The 20,640-nt window shown below is 44.5% G+C and overlaps 1 protein-coding gene across 1 annotated transcript in view; it reads left to right on the top strand.

The window, feature by feature from the left end:
* The first annotated feature begins 18,278 nt into the window (after window positions 1-18,278).
* The window catches only part of ABLIM3 (actin binding LIM protein family member 3), a 109,861-nt gene continuing 107,499 nt past the window's right edge, over window positions 18,279-20,640 (top strand). The window contains exons 1-2 of the mRNA XM_040973023.1: window positions 18,279-18,404; window positions 18,770-18,861. Of these exons, the coding sequence (XP_040828957.1) occupies window positions 18,849-18,861 (13 nt within the window). The 5' untranslated portion in view covers window positions 18,279-18,404; window positions 18,770-18,848. The remainder of the gene's footprint in view (window positions 18,405-18,769; window positions 18,862-20,640) is intronic.

Raw genomic sequence — 20,640 nt, 5'->3', positions numbered from 1 at the left:
TCAGAAATCCTCTCCCTACCTCATCAGAGAGCCTGCCGTTGGCTAAGTCAACTGCAAGGGGCATTACAGGCAAGTGTGGTTGACAATGCCTGGTCAGTGTCCTGGATAAGACAGCAGGGTGATGAAGGCTAGGAATGCACCTAGAAGGAGATCATTCCAGATAAGGAGAGTAAAGGAGATGGAATGGAGCTTTTCCTCCTACTGAAATGGCATCCACTGCAGGGTTTTCAGCAGAGGATTGATGTGCTTTGAGATTTTAGCAGGAATCACTCTGATTACTCAACAGAAAGAGACTAGGAACAAGGGATGGGTGAGCACAGTGGTTCTTGTCAGCACTTGGCCTGCAGGGGCAGTAGTGTAGGTGGAGAGAAGTGTCCATTTTTGGGTACACTTAGGCAAGTCCAGATCAGATAGAGTATATGAAGCACACAGACACATCAAACGGTTTGAGCTTGAGAACCTTAAAAAAATGGAGTTGCCTTGACTGAGGTGGGAGAGTCAGGAAATGGAACTGACAGCTGAGTGCGTGAGCAGGATGCTGACTTATTAATTGGAGACACAGAACAGATAATTGGACTCTAGTTTGAAAATCATGAGAAAGATGTGGACTGCAAACATCAATTTGGAAATCATGAAGAGAGAAATATTGGAGATAGCATTTCCAAACTAGAAGGGAAAGAAGGCTTCAAGGCAGCAAAGTACCATGTAATTTGCATCTGAAAGGATGGAATTCCAACAACAGAAGTAAAAAAAGCTTTTCCCTAGACAGGGGGGAAAAGCTGCTAGCCAAAGCTAGGAAACAGGCATTTGGACTCATATTTGGGGAAGGTCAATACAGCAAGAAGGAGCTATATTGTAGTGTTTGGGGAAGGCTTGAAGAAGGAGCTTGATGGTAAGGGAAATCAGAGGCAGAAACAGACTAGAACATGGTTCCTGTCTTCCAGCTCATTCATGAATCTGTCATTTACTCGTCACAGACTTACTGACCACCTGCTTGGTCTGGAGTTCATTCTCTGCTCTAAACATTAACTGCAGAAGTTTTTTATTGGTTAAGCACTCTTACATCATCCTGTAAGAAATATACTAACATTATTCCCAGGTTGAACCAAAAAAAAAAGGAAAATGGGATTGACATTGACATTGAGGCACAGTCATAAGTCCACTAACTACAACGCCAGCACCCTTCCCATACAGGTGCTGATTTGTGACCTGGCTTATCTACTTCCAATGCAGCTCCTTGCTAATGGCCTAGGAAAAATGGCCTAGGAAAAACAGGGGGAAATGGCCCAAGTCCTCGGGTCCCTGACACCCAAGAGATAGATCTTGATGAATCTCCTGGCTTCAACCTGGCCCAACATTGAATGTTGAAGCCATTTAGAAAGCGAACCAGCAGATGGAACCTCTGTCTCTCAAATACAGAGGAGAGACAGAGGGTTAAATAAACCTTAAAAAAATAAAAATAAATAGTGAACAGCTTGCCATAGGCCCTCCAGGCGACATCACACAGCAGAGTCAGAACTGGATAGCTGACCTGGATGGCAGGAGGGCAGGGAGCAGGGGTTGCAGTCCTTTTGGCTGACTCCTGCCTGCGAAGCTGACTGTGTGCCTTCCACATCATCTCCCATTCGTCACTTGGTTCCTGCAGCAAATGAAGGTCAAGAGCAGACCACTGAAGGCTTTTCCTTTAAGTCAGCAGTGGAGTGTCCTTCCAGGGTACTGTGTCCACTTCTCCTTCTTCCTCCAAGGCCATTTTTTAAATTAGAAATTGAAGGCCCTGAAGGCCATTTCTCGTATATGTTTTCTTGGAATGGTTGTGACAAACCCCATACCGGAACCCAAAGTCTCAGGACTATCAATCAGTGTGCTCCCATAAAGTGTGCTCACGCTCATCAGTTCATGACTTAGAATACAGTTCCTTGGTGAGTAGGCTGGGATAGAATTGTGTGTGTGTGTGTGCATGTTTGCCAAGTTCATGATTAAGCTTGTGCCCGACACTCCCTACCACTCCCAGGGAAAGGAATTTCTCCTCCAGTGAGCTTATCTCTCAGGAAAATCCAGGTTCACGTGCGGACAACAGAGTGGGTAGCAAAGCAAGGCAGGCCCAGCAGTTTCTGTCAGGGAGTCCTAGAGAAAACCCTACACCTGGGCACCACAGGGATGGCACAGTGGTGCCAGTGGCATCTCTAAAACTGTGAGGAATGAAGGAGTGGGAGTGATTATTCATTCAGCAGACTTAAGTGGGCCTTCGGAGTCAAGGAATGATTCCGAAGACATATGATGAAGCAATAAAAGAAGAAAGTGAAAAGAAATGAACAGTTCAGTGCAGTCAGTATGATTCCATTTAATGGGAGAAAAAAAAATTTCATCTGTACACGAGCTTGCCTGAGTGTGTGCATGCATGTGTGTGACCACAGCTGACAATGACAACACTCATGTTCCCTTGTTCAGACACTGCGCTGGAATGTGGGAGCAGAGTGGAAAACATCTCTGCCCTGTTGCAGCCAGACAGGAGAGTGAGTGGGATAGAAGAGGCATTACCTCTTTAAAGTGCTCTGCATTATCTGAAACTTTACAACAATGACATAATAACATATTCATGAATGCATCATTGCAAAAATGCAAACAACTAAAAATAAAAAAGGAGAGGAAGGGATGGGAATTCATGGCTGAGTGTGGAGTTGTGAGAGGTGCTCATGTCTTTCCTGGCTGTGGCATCATGAGAAGGCAGCACCAGACCCTCTCCCAAGCACTATGTCACGGTGTGAGCATGTTTTCTGTAACCAGTATGTTCCACTAAATGAAGATTCTGCATCACTCATGGCTTCCTGATGATCCACATGGAGCACTGCCTGCAACTGGTTGTGGCGCTGCAGGGCCTCCTCTGTGGGCCCACTCATTCAAACACCTGTGTTTTCTTCCACAGATGTTATTACCTGCAGTCCTGGAGCCACAGTGGCCTCTCCTGACCACGTGTCTCCTTCCAACCTGTTTCCACAGTAGCAGCCAACCACGAATCAAGCCCCTCCTCATTCTTCCTTCTAGAAGGTGTACTCAGCCTCCCACATAAACCAAGAGAAGCTTACACAGAAGGACCTACCCTTTCAATCTGACCCCCACCCTATCCTTGGAATTATATTCTGGTCTGCACAGGAAATCAAAATATTACACTGGCCAGTAGAGTGTCACACACCTAAATCCATGTACCCTCTACCCCTAACAATAAATTGCATCATTCGATGTGGAGTCAGAAACCCTTGCCTAAATCCTGGAACTATCCATTTCAAGCTGTATTCCCTTAGGCGTACAGCACACTCCAGTGCTAAAACCATTATTATTAATTATTAAATAGAAGTAATAAAAATACCAATCTCAAAGAACAGCTGTGAGGATCAAAAGACAATTTACAGGTGTTTGGGCTTTGTCACCTGTGCAAAGCTCTCTCGTGTATGTGTGAATGTGTCCCATTCTGCCATCTGCAGACACTGCTGATGCCTCTGGAACGTGCAGGGTGGTAAAGAGGAAAAAGTGCCCCAGAGTGCACAGTGTGCCTGGCAGCCACGACAGAGAAAAAAACCTCAGTTCCTGCCAGAAAACCTACATGGAAATACATCCAAAGGAAAAATCAGACCTGCCTGTCCTCGCAAATAATCAGAAAGATTCCTTTCCATTGCCTCAGACCAAGGGCAACCTGACTGCATTTCTCTCCTCCCACTCCTCAGTGGGTCGGCCTGTTCTGAGGATTGAATGTTGAAAGCTATTCAGTTGGGAACAAAACAAGCACGTAGCTATCTATTCAGTCATTTCACCATATAATATTTGGATTCACAGTCTAGTGAATCTATTTTAATGATGAAGGAAACACAAGTGGCTGTCTAGCTATTTTCCTAGGTCTTTTTATTAATAAATTCTATCATTGTCTTTGAGCAAATAAATCATTTCCCCCCTCCAGTCCCTGCCCTCTTTGTTACAGGAGGCGGCTTTGAGTCTCCATACCACCATCTGACTCGCTCTCCAGGTGTCAGGTGTCAACACACAGCCTGCCAGCACCGGCCCCTTCCTTGTTTGACTCTCTTGGTTTCTACAGAGTCCACATTACTATCATTCAGAGATTCAAGAAATGGTCCTAGGACCATGCTTGGGAAATGTGTAATTCCAATTCATTCCAACTGCTTTCCCAAACTGCAGATTCCTTGCCCTATAAGGGGAGTCTCTGGAGGTAGAGTCCTTGGGAATTTTATTATATGAGGATTCTTCAAAAAGTCCATGAAAAGTGCTTATGAAAAAAAAAAAGTTCATGGATTTTGAAAAATTTTTGTGCCAAAATAAACTCAATTCCATTTTCAATAATATGTTCTAATATATTCCTTTAGGTGACTGTGTAGCTGAAATATGGCAAACACTACCACATGGGCTCCATTCAGAGGGATGAGGGAGAGGGTTCAGGGATCCTCAGAGCTGGGATTTTTCTCTCCAAATCTTTGGGTGCATGCACAAGTTAATCACCAAGGTCCTTCCCAGCAGGGGGCAGCAGACACAGGGCAGCTGGGCTTCTAAGAGCATGGTTTGTAGGGACTCTTCACTCCCCAAAGTTGCTGTGATCACAAATAACAGCCTATTACTGCACAGAAGGTTCCTGGTTATGAAACTCCTACAAAGTCTGTGATTCATTACATCTTTGCACCATGTCTGGGAAGTAGGTGTTAGTCTACCCTTGTATAACTGTTGGACGTGACTGAGAAAAGTCAGGTGACATCTCGAAAACCTCACTATTTTTTAAAAAAAAATAATAATGTATGTGAGAAGCAGACATATGACAGACAGACAGAGCTCCCATCCTGTGATTCGCTCCCCAGATGTTCACAACAAGCAAGGCTGGGACAGGTTGAAGCTGGCAACTGGGAACTCAAGCCAGGTCTGTCATGTGGGTGGCAAGGACCCAACCTGCCGACTCTCAGGATGTGAATTAGCAGGTAGCTAGAGTCAGGAAGCCGGAGGCAGGTCTGGAACCCAGGCGTTCCAACATGATGCAGGCATCTTACCTATCAGGCTAGCTGGACACTCCTTAAAGCCTTATTTTTAATAAGTGGCAGAGATGGAATTTTCCACACATTACAGGAGGAAGATGGACACAAGATGAATCACACAGTAGCTTCATCATTTAATACTTAGAAGAGAATATGAACCAGAAACCCACACACAGAAGTTTCTCACCCAAACCTCAGCTCCAGCGCCAGCAACTCCTCCTAACAATAAAGTCCAGGATGTTCTGACCTACATAGAGCCACATTCCTATGGAGGCTACACAAAAAGTGAAACAGACTCAACAACACACACTTAGAGGAATAATCACCAAAGCTGAGAGTGAGTGAGTGCCATTGAAATACCACAGCTAGTTCTTCTCAGTTCTAAAAGTGCATTTAATATCACAGGTGTCCCAAAACTTCAAGTATAAACAAGCCAGCTAATTAAAATGTAGATTCTGATTCTGCCAGACTGAGGCAGGACCCAAGAGTCTGCATTTTCCAGCAAATCACATGGATCCCACTTTGAAGTAAGAGGGTAATTCTCCATCACTGAAGGCCCCAGCTGGCAGGAGATGAGTCTCTTGGCTCCTTGTCCCTGCTGGACATGACTGTAGCGTTTAAAGATCAGTGTCTTCAAAAGATTCATATGAACTAAAATTATTCAAAAAAAGAAACTGTAAATAAATTTCAAGAAAATTTTACAGATAAAAATCTTTTAATTCCACTTTCGCACAAACTTTTCCCCTTATATTATTCATACCTGCCCCTAAACCAAGTCCATCACTAAAACTCACAATCATCTGAAGAAACTGTGATGATTCTATAGCTCCCAGTTTCTGTATTGTCTCAAGGAGTATTTTAACTAACTAAAACTGAGTTTCTGACATTCTGCATGATGTGAGTCTCACGTACACAGCATTATTGCTCACTTTGGGACAGGGAAGGAATTTTCTTCATTCTGTTCCAGTGGTTCTCAGCCATGGAATGTTTGTATCTTTTTGGAACATTTAGAAATACCTGAGCACAGACTGAGTATTAGTTTCTGATGAATAAATGCCAGCTAAATATTCCACAATGTTTGGGAGAGCTGGTGCTGTGTGGCACAGCAAATTAAGCCACTGCCTGCAATGCTGTCACATTTATCACAGTGCTGGTTTGAGTCCTAGCTGCTCCAATTCTGATCTAGCTCCCTCCTAACACACCTGAGGAAGCAGCACTTCATGGTCCAAGTGCATGGGCCCATACCATCTATGTAGGAGACCCAGATGGAGTTCCTGGCTCCTGATTTCAGCCTGACCAAGTCCTGGCAGTTACAACCATTTGAGGAGCGAAATAGCTGATGGACAATCTCTCTCTCTCTCTCTCTCTCTCTCTCTCTCTCTCTCTCTCTCTTCTATCTGCCTTTCAAATAAATCAATCTTATAAAAATCCCAGTATGCTCACAACAGCCTACCACAACAAAGAACTGTCCTACCCAAAGTGCTAATGGTGCTACTCCTAAGAAATCCTGCTATATTCTATTCAACTCATATGCATTTATATAAATGGAAACTTATTGAGTATTTTATTTAGAAGATATCCATAGAGTAAGAAAAAAGTTACAGAAATCCATAAAAAACAAAGGCCACAGAGGTCTTTCCATAGGTCAGGAAGATTTAGTATCTGAAGGGTACATCACTGAAGGGTACGTCAACTCTTTGGTGTCTGAAGGACCAGGTCTGCAGTCAGTGCTGGTTTGAGCACTAGGTCTGCAGTCAGTGCTGGTTTGAGCACTAGGTCTGCAGTCAGCAGGCTGGATGGAATTAGACATGCTACTGGAAATCTCTAGGCTTTACTTTCCTCAAACATCTGACAATTAGGAGGCTCACAAGGGTAGACACTGTCTCCATTTGGGCTAACAAAGTATACACATTCTCCTACCACAAAGTGAGTGCTACTGCATTTATTGAAGTAAGTGCCTGGCATACTTATAACATTTTTTTTTCAAAGTTGGTATTGAATATGTTAAGTGTGAGTTTTTTCAAGATTTTCTTATTTTTATTTGAAAGGTAGATTTACAGACAGAATTCCATATGCTGGCTTACTCCCCAAATGGCCACAATAGCTAAAGCTGAGCTACTCCTAAGCTGGGAGCCAGGAGTTTCTTCTGGATTTCCCAGGGTCCCAAGCACTTGAGCTATTATCTGCCACTTTCCCGGACCATAAGCAGGGAGCTGGATCAGAAAAGGAGCAACCAAGACACAAACCAGTGCCCATATGGGATGCTGGCACAACAGGCAGAGGGTCCGCCTGCCTGAGTAACACTGTTTAAAAATTTTGTTTAGAGACTAGACTATTCAGAATTAGTGTGAGTAGCTGTGCATTCTCCAGGCAGTGCCAAACCTTGTTTCTAGGATATGTAGTGTACCCAGCACCATACTTGTGCCACAGTGATAAGGCAACGCCGACAGGAAGGAGTGTGCCTTCTAATCTCAGACAGCCTCACATCTGAACCTCTTGGTGTGTGAGTTAAGACTCATCCCCTTAAGCCTTAGCATGTTCATTTGAGAGATGGAGGTAGCAAGAATTTTTTATCTAGCAAGCTTCTTAGAATAATTAAAATTAAAAGACAGCAGGCTCCGAGTACACGAAGGCCTTCTTGTACCCCCATCTCATGCACACCTGATCAGCTGCCTCTCACGTGGGAGGTAGAAATACAGTACTGAAACCACAACCTGGCTCCAGGTAGAACCAGCCATTTTTCTGCTAGGTGGAACGGCAGGAGCTCTTTCTTCTCTCTCCACTCCACATGCAGGAGCAAGGCAGATAAGGGTAAACATTCCAGGCTGTTCTGCAGGTCCACACAGTCATTTTCAGAAGACAGCCCCAGTAACTAGACACAGCATTTTCACTCTGCTACAAGGCCAAAGGACACCAATAAAGGTGTCAATGCTGAAAATTGTTTGGAGAACAAAGAAAGAAATAAGGAAAGGAGACTGTAGCCCTTGATTCAATCATGAATTTTGCATAAAGTGCTCTGTGTAAGAATGCACTAGAGACCAGACTGCCTCACACTCTGCATTCTATTTTTTATGAGAAGGAGGAAAAGGACAAAAAATCCAAACTGATATTAGGGAAATGCTCAAGAAAGCAAGCTCTGGGCCTGGAGCAATGGCCTAGTGGTCAAATCCTCACTTTGCAACCATAAGGATCTCATATGGGCGTTGGTTTATGTCCCAGATATTCTACTTCCCATCCAGCTCCCTGCTTGTGACCTGGGAAAGAAGTAGAGGATGACCCAAAGACTTGGGACCCTGCACCCACATGGGAGAGCTGAAGGTGATTCCTGTCTCCTGGCCTCAGATCAGCTCAGTTCCACTTATTTTGGCCACTTGGGGAATGAACCAATGGACAGAAGATCTTTCTCTATGCATCTCCTTCTCTCTGGAAATCTGCCTTTCAATAAAAATAAATAACTTTTTTAAATTAAAAGAAGAAAGTAAGTTCAAGCATTTCTCTTGATTGGAGCAGGTGGACCCAAATCACAGAGAAAGACCATGGAGCTGAAGAGAAGCACGGAGTGCGTCTGATCACCTCATCTTCCAAATGGGCATACTGATGCATCTGAGCATTTGGTATCAGGTCCCAGGCCCTGGGCCAGCAGTGGCAGTCTCAGAAAAAAGACTGATGGGCTGTCACTTGTCTCAGCCTGTCTGGTTCGGGGCTTCTGCGCCTGGACTGTAGAGTGAGAAGCAAACCTGGAGTTCATCTCACCAAGGTCCACTCTTTTCTCTGAGCTTCATGCACCCTAGTAACAGTTACTGAGCCGTTATCATGTGCTATGTGCCCTTGCTGATACTCAAAAAATGAGGAGCACTAGCAATCAAGTAGATGACACTGTCAGTGAAAAAGTGCACAGGCAACTTGTGTGTTTTAACTTCAGGTAGGGTTCTGAGCCCTGTGGGAAATAAAACACCACCTGTGGCAGAGATGGACAGGTAGGGAAGGACCACTTGGAGGACTGCTCTAGCAGGCAACACTCTCACTAGAGATGAACCCTGAGGAGTCAGCCTCAGGATATTCAGAGACATGAGGGTTTATGTCAGAGGGACAGCAACCAGGAATTCCCTGGGCAAGTGTGGGGCACAGCATGGACAGAAAAGAAGCTTGCGGCTGGAAAAGAGTGAGCAAGGGGAAGGAGCCAGAGGGGAGGTTAGAGTGGCAGGCAGAGGCAGGATGCTGGGGCAGCAAACACTTTCCCTCAGTTCCCTGAAAGGTGGAAGCATGACTGAGATTAAAAGCACAGCCTCCACAGTGCTGGCATCTCATATGGGTACCCCTTCTAGTCCCGGCTGTTCCAATTCTGACCCATCTCCCTGCTTGTAGCCTGGGAAAGTAATCGAGGATGGCCCAAACTCTTGGGACCCTGCACCCACATGGCAGACCCAGAAGAAGCACTTGGCTCCAGGCTTCGAATCAGCTCGGCTCCAGCAGAGTGAATCAGCAGATGGAAGATCTTTCTCTCTGTATCTCCTTCTCTCTGTAAATCTGCCTTTTCAGTAAAAATAAATAAATCCATATATTAAAAAAAAAACTCTGCTTGGGGCTCCCACATTCCATAGCAAGCACCTGAATTTAAATCTTGGCTCTGATCTCAATTACAGTTTCCGGCTAATGGAGGCCACAGGTGATAACTCTGGTAGCAATTTCCTCACCATCACCATGGGAGACCTCGATGGAATTCCTGGATCCTGACTTCAGTTTGGTTTAACCCCAGATGCTGCCTGCCCTCGTCAATGCCCTCCCCGGACATTAGGGGGAATACGAAGTCATGTATAAACTCTGTGTGAATGCCTGAGTTTGAATCACTAGTTAATGACACGACAAGGGCAAAGTAATTACAACTACTTTTGCATAGACTTTGGTTTATGAAACACCCAGTTTCCCACTTCATTTCTGGAACAATGCTTAGATATACAAAGGAAAAGGGAAATTAGAATAAAAATCACTTCAAAAATCAGTGGAAAATGAAAATTATGAAAATGAATGATGAGAAATTCATCATTTTGCATGAATATCAAACTTTCCACACAATAAATAATAAATACTGATAAACAAATAATAAATACTACTGTGCACTGCAACTGCATAGATTTATACAAAAAGAGTTAAAATTATAAAAGCCCAGAGGTTCTGATTCCTAAGTGTTTGCCTGCTGTATGGCTGTGCAGACCTGTTTGTACTCTGATAACTAGGATAGCTGTGCATCTTCATTGCAGTCTAAAGGTTTAACTGGAAGACCACATTCACAGGCAGGGCTCAGGTCTTATGAACCTAACCAAATAAACAACAAGAGAACAAACTCTGGGAAAGGGCCTGGGGGTTAACTGAACTCTGAAAAGAAGGCTGAGTCCATGTTGTCTGTGAAGCTTATGAGCTGCCCACTGATGCAAGGCACTACCTGGGGGAACTTCATGGAAGCCCTTTCTCCAGAGTGACAACTAAGGTAAGGTACTCACTCCAAGAGTGTGAGGATGCTGCAGCTTAGCAAAGACACAGGTGCAGAGAACAGTGGTGTCTCCAATGCTGAAGACCAACTCCATGGAAGGCCAGGAGACTCCCTGGCTCAGAGAATTGACCTTGGCCATTAGTGACAGAGGCACTCAGCAGGAAGGACAGAGCTGAGGGGGATCTGGGAAAGCAACAGATTTTATTTAAGAGAAACACGGGAGAGGAAACACTATAGACATATATACGGTATACATATGTATCATATACATATATTTATATGGGATATAATTTGTGAAAAATTGAACCATTTTATATTATATGCCAATTATGTATATTCTATAAGTTCTACTCATATCCTTCACGTGTCCATATATACATAGATATACACTTTTCTAAAAACATATTAAACATACTTTCCTAAAATTTTATTCTTATTTAGTCACATACACTGAAACTTCTGCTATAATACATAGGTCTGTCTCATGTTGTTAACAACTACACTTACTTTCAAAAATAAAAATAAAAGTACCTACTTTCAATAAGAGATTCTACCAGGATGGCAAATGAAGTCTCAAATCACAAGCACTTCGCCCTCATTCACACAGACTAGACTACAAATGGTAGCCAACTTGTGACTTGTGAATTTTAATAGTGTGAAAGCAGCATGCATTCAGCAAAAGTGATACTTCAAATTTTGGATTTTGATGTTTTCTCAGACCAGTGATACAACATACTCTCTCACATTAGGTGGCAGCTTCCAAACACCCAGATGAGACATTCAACACCTTATTATAAAAATAGGTTGTTTTTGCCCAACCGTATGCTCATGTAAGTGCTCTGAGTACAGTGAAGTCACATTAGGCTAAACTACAAGGTACAATAAGTTAAAACAAGATATTGTCACTTGATGATAAGCTTAAGCGCATCCATGACCCCATTGTAAGTCAAGGAGCATCTGTAGCAACACTGTACATTCAGGATGGGAACACATACACTTTATTCACCAACAGAATGGAGCAGCACAAGGTGGACCCAGAGAGAGTAGGCTGACCTAGCAGGCAGAAGTGCAGTCTGAGCAGGTTGGGAAGAAGGGAAAGGCAACTAAAGAGAAAAGCTGGGGTTCAGGCTTGCATTGCTTAATGTTTAGTAATAGTAAAGACAGCAGCAAAGAGTAAGAAGGACATTAGGTAATCCAGCATGGGGACAGGAAATCAGGAAAAAAGGGAGCTCCAGTGGGGAAAAAAATCATAGCCAGGAAAGCCCTGGAGCAGCCAGGGAGGGTGAGGCCACAGTTATGGGAGAAGTGGGCCCCAAATGCACTCCTCTTTCCTGCAAAGAAGTGGAACACTAGTGTCTCAATTGTTTTGCCGTATGGCTTTCCAACACCCAGGTGCATTTGCCTGTTTCCAAGTGGGACTTGTTTATCTCCATTCTAGGGTCTCAACATTCAAAACAAACTTACAAACAAAGGGTCCCTGGGTTCTGTGGTTCTCACCTCCATGTTCTGGCAAAGATAGGGCCAAGATTTTGCCCTTCTGATGACTTTCACAGTCAGGCCCACAGAGACTTCCACCCCCAGCTTCCTCCCACATCTTTCCTGGCTGCCTCTGATTGCAACGGACATCCTCACTGGCGTAGCTTTTCCAGACTCCCTTAACCCTTTTCTTCCTACCTATTTGGATCTTTTAAAGTGGCCCAAGCCTTAGTAGTATTGTCTAGGTGCAGAATTCAACAGCATTCAGTTGACTGTATTATTAAAAAGAACTCTAGACTAAAACTGTTCCTTGAAGCTCCACATACCTCTCTCCATATACCATGGCCATCAGTTTGTCAACACCCAGCAAAAAAGTGCTGAGTGAGCAGGCTCATAAAATTATGTCACATTTTTATTTGACTGTATTCTATAATCTGAACCTTTCTGAACATAGAGGCTTCGGGTGACAACTAACTAGATTAATGAGAAAATCTTGTCTTATCTATCTAATTTAAAAAATTTTTATTTGGAATTTTATGGTATAATTATGTAGGGTCAGGGATCCCCCTCAAATTTCCCTTCCCCCGACTGATTTTCCCCATATTATTGCAATAGTATAGCTCTTCATAACAAGCTATAATTCCATCAGTCTGTTATTTAATTGTGCCCCGACACTGCTGGTACAGACAATGTCAGATGGCCCAGTATCCCATTATCTGGACATGTCCAACAGTTTCATTGGGAATCCATCTTTGATTTGGATGTAGGGATGCATATGGCATTGTATCTTCACATCTGGATATTGTAGTCTCTATTACTCCATCACTATACATTCCCTTAAGTGAGAAGCCACAAGATAAGGTCAACAACAGATACGAAGTTAAAGCAAAGACAAAACGAAAAAAGAAAAAAAAAAAAAACCACATCTCCATAGTTGAAAAAAACATGCCACTGAATATTCAATAAATAGGGGACAAAAAACACAAAAGCCTAATTTGCATGATGGTTTCATTATATCAGAGAAAATATATGGTATTTGTCTTTTTGGGTTTGACTTATTTCACTGAGGATGATGGTCTCTATTAGGACCATCTAGTTGTAAATGGTTTGATTTCATTCTTGTCTTATATATCTAATTTATCTGAGTACTATCAGAAAAGTATCTTTTTTCCAATCAACAGACTCTAGTCATCCACAACCAAGAAACTGAATGAGAAATCTCAACCAAAAATTGTAAGGACTCTCTAAACAGACCTTTGAAATTTAAACATTTATTAATTGCTCATAGTGTCAAAGCCATTGCAGGCTTATGTCTTTTTCAATAGAAGTAAGTTGTCTGCGAATTACCTGGGATATCTGCTTGAAATCCTGAGCAAGAACACCTGGAGCCTGGGAATTTGCATTCTTCAGGTATCTGCAGGTGCTTGTACTACATAAAAACATTAGGAACCTTCAGGACATCTAGGCCAGCAGAGGATGTCAAATTCCTTGTCAGAGGATGGAGAGCAAAGCAAGCTGGTCAATTCTCCTGGCCAAGCTTTACAGCAAATGTGTGGAGGCAAAAAGGTATTCTTGGTCAGCCAATACATCTTGGCGCAGCAAAGCCAACGAACACTTAAATAACAACCTCAGGACATTCTTCCCCACACTGGGGTCTCTAAGGCATCATCAAACGACCACTCCCCATCTCCAGCTATCAATACAGTCTGGCAGCAAGGAGCAGCCCCTCCTCCTTCCCCCACCATGGACACAGGAGAAAAAGAGAGAGAGAACTGAAACATATCCCACCTTCCTCTACACTTTGATCCTCATCATTCTAATTAAAGGCTCACTTGGGGATGCATCTCTCTTAACCATGTAAACAATATTAATAATAAAATTTTTAAATTTTTAAAGGGAAAAAGAGAAAGAGAACCTCTGTGAGAGGCTAGGGCTACTTTTGCCTCCATATTATTGGAAACAAATCCTAGAAAGCAATAAAAAGCTTTTGCAATCCAATGATTCTTTGAGTTACTTAAAAATTCTTCAATCACTGTTGTAGGTGTTGTCACCTCAATTTTAAAAGGTGACTATAGCACCTCACTTGGACATGGCAGACTCCAAGTGCAGTGAGGCACTCTCACAGAAAACCACACGAGAACTAGAAGAGCCCACCCAGTTTGGACACAAGAAGACCCTGGTCCTTAGGCAGCTATCTCAGACTCTGGTCCCCTACTTCCTTGTCTGTAAGCTGGGGAGTGAGTGCTCACATCTCTTATAGCATACAGGTTCTATCTCACTGCAGTCGCTCTGCAGACAGGGCTCACTGTCCTCCCGCACTTGTTTTTCAACACTCTCAAGTTAGGCTTCAGTGATCAGGCTCTAGTTCAGCGAGTAGCAGGACAAACAGCCACAGGATCTAGAGAACTCCACCCCATAGAATCAGCAATGTCCTGAGCATTTGGAATATGAACTTCTATAACACACACTTCTAAAAGTTAATTATCCCTTTTCCCTCTCCCCCACCCCCTAAAATACTTTTGGATAAGACTTAGCTGTTCATACAAAAACTGAGGGTGAATCTGTGAGAACGAGTCAAGAGGCCAAACCCTCGCGGTGTTAGACAGGGGAAGAGTTTCAGGCTAGGGCTCCTAGATGTCCTGCTCTTGGCAGTGTGCAAGATTAGATTCAAAGAACACCTGGATCACTCCGTAAACAAGTATTTACTAGAGAATCAAAATGGCGGAATAGGGTAAGGACACATTTAAATGGACGGAAAAACATTTAATCAGGTTGAAGCAGAGAGGACACATTCCAGGAAATAAGAAAGGACAGAACAACAGCAGAGGGGTACCTGGAGACTGACAGACACAGGAAAGCAGCAGACACAACACTGTGGTATTCCAGTGACTGATACTCCAGCGGCATTCAATTAATGGCAATCTGAACTCCACCAACAGCCAGAACTTCACCAGCAACCAGGTGGGAAGGGACTTTCTCTGGGAGCTTGGGAGGTGAACCCAGACAAAGAACTGTCCATCCTGCTGGTCCATTTGATTTGAACAGGAGCAGAGACAGAGCAGTACATTCCAGACGGGCAGTGCGGGAATAGAATGGATTTCACAGTGCAGTCAGCTCCCTAGAATCAAATTGGGCATTATATGATTAAGGAAGCAAGAAAAATTATGGACAATACTGCACATGCACTGAGCTGGGAGTGAACTCATTTTTGACTCAGTTAATTGCAGCAGCTCAGCATTCTACAGTTTCTACCCAAAACAGGTCTGGGTAGCCCTCAGACGTGACAGCCAGCAGATCAAGAACTCTAGGAGTGGTACATCAGGTGCCATTTTGCACACCGTGGCAATAGCTGATGCACTGCAGGGGACAACAGTGAACTCTGCATGCACTGAGCTCGAGAGAACTCATTGAGTTCTGTGAATTGCACTGGTCCCACAGGAAAATAGTATTGACTGTGGCATCATATGGGTCAAAATAGGTCCATGTGGCACCCAGACCTAATAATATCCAAAGGTTCTGGCAAGATCAGCACTACCAACAATCCAGCTATAGAGGACACCTGGCATCTCCTTAATCCTGGGACCTGCTCCAACCAGAAGTGGGAGAAAGGTTGTACTGACAATGGAGCAGCCTCAGCACAGTATCACAGGAGATGGAGATTGGTGAGCCAAGAGCTGGGGCTGTGGAGATATTTGTGGAAATCCAACATAAAAACCCAGACCTGCAACTCCTGGAGGTTGTGGCTGCAAGCAAAAAGCTGTGTACCAACTGCAATAAGTAAAATCAAACTGTAGACCTGTAGTTGACATAGCTTAGAAACCTGCCCAAGAAGAAGACTCTGCTAACCAGAAGTACAATGACCAAGAGCAAAAGAAGAGACAAGGTACAATGAATATTACTGAAAACTCCCTTGCAAAGGAGCAAAACCCTATGCCAACCTCAGAGTTAATTGAGGAAGACATCGAGAAAATGGGGGACACCGAATTCAGAAAACTCATTTTAAAGCTTCTGATCAACAATGAGAAGCACATACAAAAGTTCAAAGAATTTAAGGAAGCAATAAAGCAAATCAAGGCTGATCTATCAGAAATTAAGAACACAGTAGAGCAAATTAAAAGTACAGTGGATAGCCTCCAAAATAGAATGAAGCAAGCAGAAGAAAGAATCTCAGAATTGGAAGATATTTCCTGTCACCAGGGGGGAGCAAACAAAAAGTGGGAAGCAGAGCTGGTTCAGGCCAAAAAAAAAGTATTCAAGAATTGAAAGACACTATTAAGAGGCCAAATATAAGAGTTATGGGAGTCCCATAAAGTGCAGAAAGAGAAACTGGTTTTACAAATATACTTAATGAAAGAATAAAGGAAAATTTCCCTAACCTAGAGAAAGAATTGGGAACCAACATGCAGGAGGGGCACAGAACTCCCAACAAGCTTGATCAAAAGCAATCTTCACCAAGACACATGATCATCAAGCTCTTTTCAGTTAAACATAAGGAAAAGACCCTGAAATGAGCATGTGAAAAAAATCATCTGACATATAAAGGAGTGCCAGTTAAACTCACAGGAGATCTCTCACAGGAAACTCTGCAGACAAGAAGAGAATGGAGTGACTTATTCCAGATTCTAAAAGGAAAAAATTGTCGGCCTAGGATAACATATCCAGCAAAACTTTCTATCCTCTTTGAAAATGAAATAAAATTCTTCCACAGTAAAGAAAAGTTAAAAGAATTTGCCTCTTCCAAACCTGCCCTACAAATGATACTTCAAGATGTTCTCTTGACAGAGAAGAGGAATAGCACAAAACAAAACCAAAGGCAAACGTGAAGAACATCCCAGTAAAATGACAACAGAAGACTAAACCAATGAACAACCCATTCTTAAAATGACAGGACCAAAATAACACCCATATATATTAACACTGGATGTAAATGGCTTAAGCTCAATCAAATGTCATGGATTAGTAGGCTGCATTAAAAAACAAAACCCACCTATTTGTTGTTTAGAAGAGACACATTTCACCAACAAAAATTAGCGGAAGTTATATCGCTGATATATTGTATGAGTTTTGTTGTTTTCTGTTGGTTTCATCTCTTCAAAACACTTTCTTCTGATTAAATTCTTCAATGACTCATAGATCATGCAGTAGCATCGTTTTCTTCAAGAAGGTTCTTGATTTTCATTTCTTCAGCTACACGTTAGTCATTTAGTAGCATGTTGTTTAACTTCATGTTGTTGTTAATTTCTTTCTTCTTCCTGATTATTTTGTTTTGTGGCTTTTCATTTAAGGGGATGTATAGTAGCTGTGTAATGGAGACTGTCATATCTAGTAACATGTTATTTAACTTCATGGCAATGTAAATTTCTATTTTTCTTTCTATTGTTGATTTTGTATCATGACTTTTCATTTGAGGTGATGTACAGTAGCTGTGAAATGAAGACTAACATATCCAGATGTGAGGATGCAGTGTAGTATGCATTTCTACTTCCAGACAAAGATGGACTTACAATGAAACTGTTTACTATATCTTGACAATAGGATTCTGGACTCTCTGCCATTGTCCATGCCCGCAATGATGGACATATGACTGAGTATGAAGAACTATACTTTAGTAATGATATAGAGGAACTGGGGGGGCGGGGATTGGGGCTGGGATAAGGGAATTACCAGGAGCCTAAGGAACTGTATCATAAAATGATAATAATAATAATAAAACTTCAAAAAAACCCACAAGTATTTACTGATACCTATTATGCGCCAGGCACTGCTCCAGGGATTGGAGGTCGGGTTTAGAGTGGCGGTAGATATCAAATTCTACTTTAAAGACCTAGACTTTCTTGCAACCCAAGTCCTACACATGCATCTGAGCAATGGACGTAAAGAAGGTAAAAGACTCAAGTGGGGACTGAAGCCCAGAGGTGACAGGAATTCCCACTATCTTGTGGTCAGAGCCACCTGGGAGCCAAGAAAGCAGTGACCTATGTGCTGCCAGGGCAGGGCTGGTAACAGCCTTCCGGCAAACCCAGACTTTTCTTTGCAGTCCCTCCCAATAACTTCCTTTCCGGATAATGGTCCAGCCCCTAAACCCAATAGGGAGGAAAAGCATATTAGTGTCCAAACACTCTGTTTTCAGCCCAGGACCCCAGAGTCTCCACCATCTGCAGTCAGTCAACTCCCAGGACCTAGGCAGAAGGCCGGCGGGGCGGAGCCTCGGACACGCGCCGGCGCGTCCAGCAGGTGGCAGCAGCGAGCGGCCGCGCCCCCCGCGCTGCCAACCCGCGAGCCCGCATCATGGATGGCGAGCTCTTCTATTACGCTTTGCTCGCCCTGGAATTCGAGACCCCTGACCAGGACCAGGATTCATGAGCTGGTCGCAGGGGCCGGGGCAGGAGCCTCGGGCTCCCAAAGCTGGCCAAGAGGTGGGTCCCTGGGCGGGTCGCGGGTGCTGGAGGCCGGGCGGGGACGCGTTGCCCCCGCCCTGCCTCCCCGTGGTCCACACCCCCTTTGGGCTCCAAAGCCTCTGGGCTGGAATAGTCCCGGCTGCGTGCGAGCAGACGCTGCCAGCTCGGTTTCTGCCTGGCATTCGGGTCCCAGGAGCAGGGCGCCCGGGGCGCCGGTGTCACCGCCGCTGCCGCCGCCGCCTCCTCCCTCCCGAGCTCACCTGCGCCTATTAGTCTACTCGCCTTCAAGGCCAATGGCTCCAGCCCAGGCGTAGAGCGGACAGCAGAGGGAGAGCGCACCTGAGGATACAGGCGGGCACTGCACTGCCTTTTCACCCCCCCAGGTGATGAGTGAGATTGGAAGAACGCAAGATTTGAAAAGCGAACGTGGTGAATGAAAGACCCCGGGGAACAGGCACCACCATGAACACGAGCAGTAAGTGGATCCTCCTCTCCTTTGCCATGGGAACAGGGTGGGGGCGGGCAGTGCAGGAGCCTGCGCCGCCGGGGCTGCCTGGAAGGAGGCAGGAAGCCTGGCATCTGCGTGGACACCTGACCCCCAGACTCTCATTGCGTTCAAGGCGTCCTGGCAGACAGGGAGCTTCTGTGCCTGGCTTTTCATGATAATTTTGCTCCTATGTTATCAGAGGTGCCAGTTGCCCCTGCTGGAGAGGTTGCATGTCTCCTAGCAGCTTCTGGAAAGGCCTAGGAATCTGTGGTGTGACCATTGTCTGGCAGTGGGGGTTCTGAGCAGTGCTTGTACACATCTGGAACCCCATGGAGGGCCCTGCTTGTCCTGGAGCTGCCAAGAACAGAAGGCTGGTTTGTGGGTGGAGGGTAGGCGGTGGGTATGAGGAGGCAATAGGAAAGAGCAATTTGATCAACAAATCCCCATGAAGCCACCCTCAGGTTTGGGATTTTGAAAGATCCAGCTCCTGTGGCTCTTGGCTCAGTGGACCAGGCTCATCTCTCCATGTCCATACAGGCTGGTGGGCAGCTCCAAACCCAGGGAGAGATGGGGAGGGAGTCTTCTGGGCACAGCGCTGACATACCAGGGGCAGCAACTGCTTTGCAGGGCCAGGCCCAGACATCTTGCTGCTGGGCTGGGCTTCAGCAAAGGAGAAAAGCAGTCAGCAACACAAGGAGGCAGGGTGGGCACTAGCTAGGATGCTGAGGCCTGGGAAGTACCCTGGACCTGGGAGAACGCGTCTGGGTTCCAGTCTCCCTCTCTTACTGTTAGCTCGTTCAGCATCAGGTGGGGGCTGCTGAGCCTGGGGACTCACTCACTCCATCACTTCCCTGGCTCTGTGACTTGGTTAACAGTCCTTTCTCTGCATCTTACATCACTCATCTCTAAGACCAAAGCGGTTGAATTAGAGACTTTTCTCATTTCAAAGCTGCAAGTTTTTTTTCCTGAAACACCTAGAGCTCAACAGCATGGCCAGGAAAAGCAGTCCCTTATTGAGGCTGTGTCCAATCAAACCCCACTATTTCCTCACCCTTCCTCCACTGCTCGGCTGTTGGCATAGAGAAGAGGAAAACAAAGCAAAAGCCACCGAGATGGAAATGAAATGTATTTATTTACTATGTGTTTGCGTGAGTCATCTCCCTAGTCTTCCTTTGTGTATTACATATCTTTGCTAAGCAAGCGAGTGTGGATGGGCTCCCTCTGCCTCTTACAGCCAAAGAATGTTGCCTCTTGGTTTTGACAGAATGGTGTTTTGGCTTCAGACCAGGCTCAGGGAAAGGAGTAAAATGCTGTCGACCCCATCGCCTAGCAGGCCTGTGTTTGCATCTGCATGCTTCCGGACAAGTCAAGGTGGGGATTACCTGTCACTTCTCCTACCTCTAGGAGACCCTACCCACTAAATGACAGCAGAGAAAGATGGCTCATCTATTTTTTAAAGAACTGAGAAAGCCAACAAGCAGCTGACTCTGCCCTTTCCTCTCCCTGGAATCCTAAGCAACTCTGTCCTCTTCTCAACACTGAGTATTTCTGAAAGAAGGAAGCAGAAAATCCCCAACCCCACTCCACCCATCCTAATAAAAAAAAAAAAAAGAAAGAAAAGAATGACTGACAAAATTAAACATTGCAGAAGAAAAAGTGCATTCATTCTGCAGAGGAAGAGGGAAATAGAGAGTAGAATGGCTGGGGCAGCTGCAGGATCCCAGAGGAAATCCAAGTTCAGGCCTTGATCCTCACCACTGCTCCTAA

This window comes from Ochotona curzoniae, unplaced genomic scaffold (assembly GCF_017591425.1).
Source record: "Ochotona curzoniae isolate NIBS_2020 unplaced genomic scaffold, NIBS_Ocur_1.0 contig_1, whole genome shotgun sequence".
NCBI lineage: Eukaryota > Metazoa > Chordata > Mammalia > Lagomorpha > Ochotonidae > Ochotona > Ochotona curzoniae.
The sequence above is the reverse complement of the archived record's forward strand: the minus strand, read 5'-3'. Positions and strand labels throughout refer to the sequence as shown.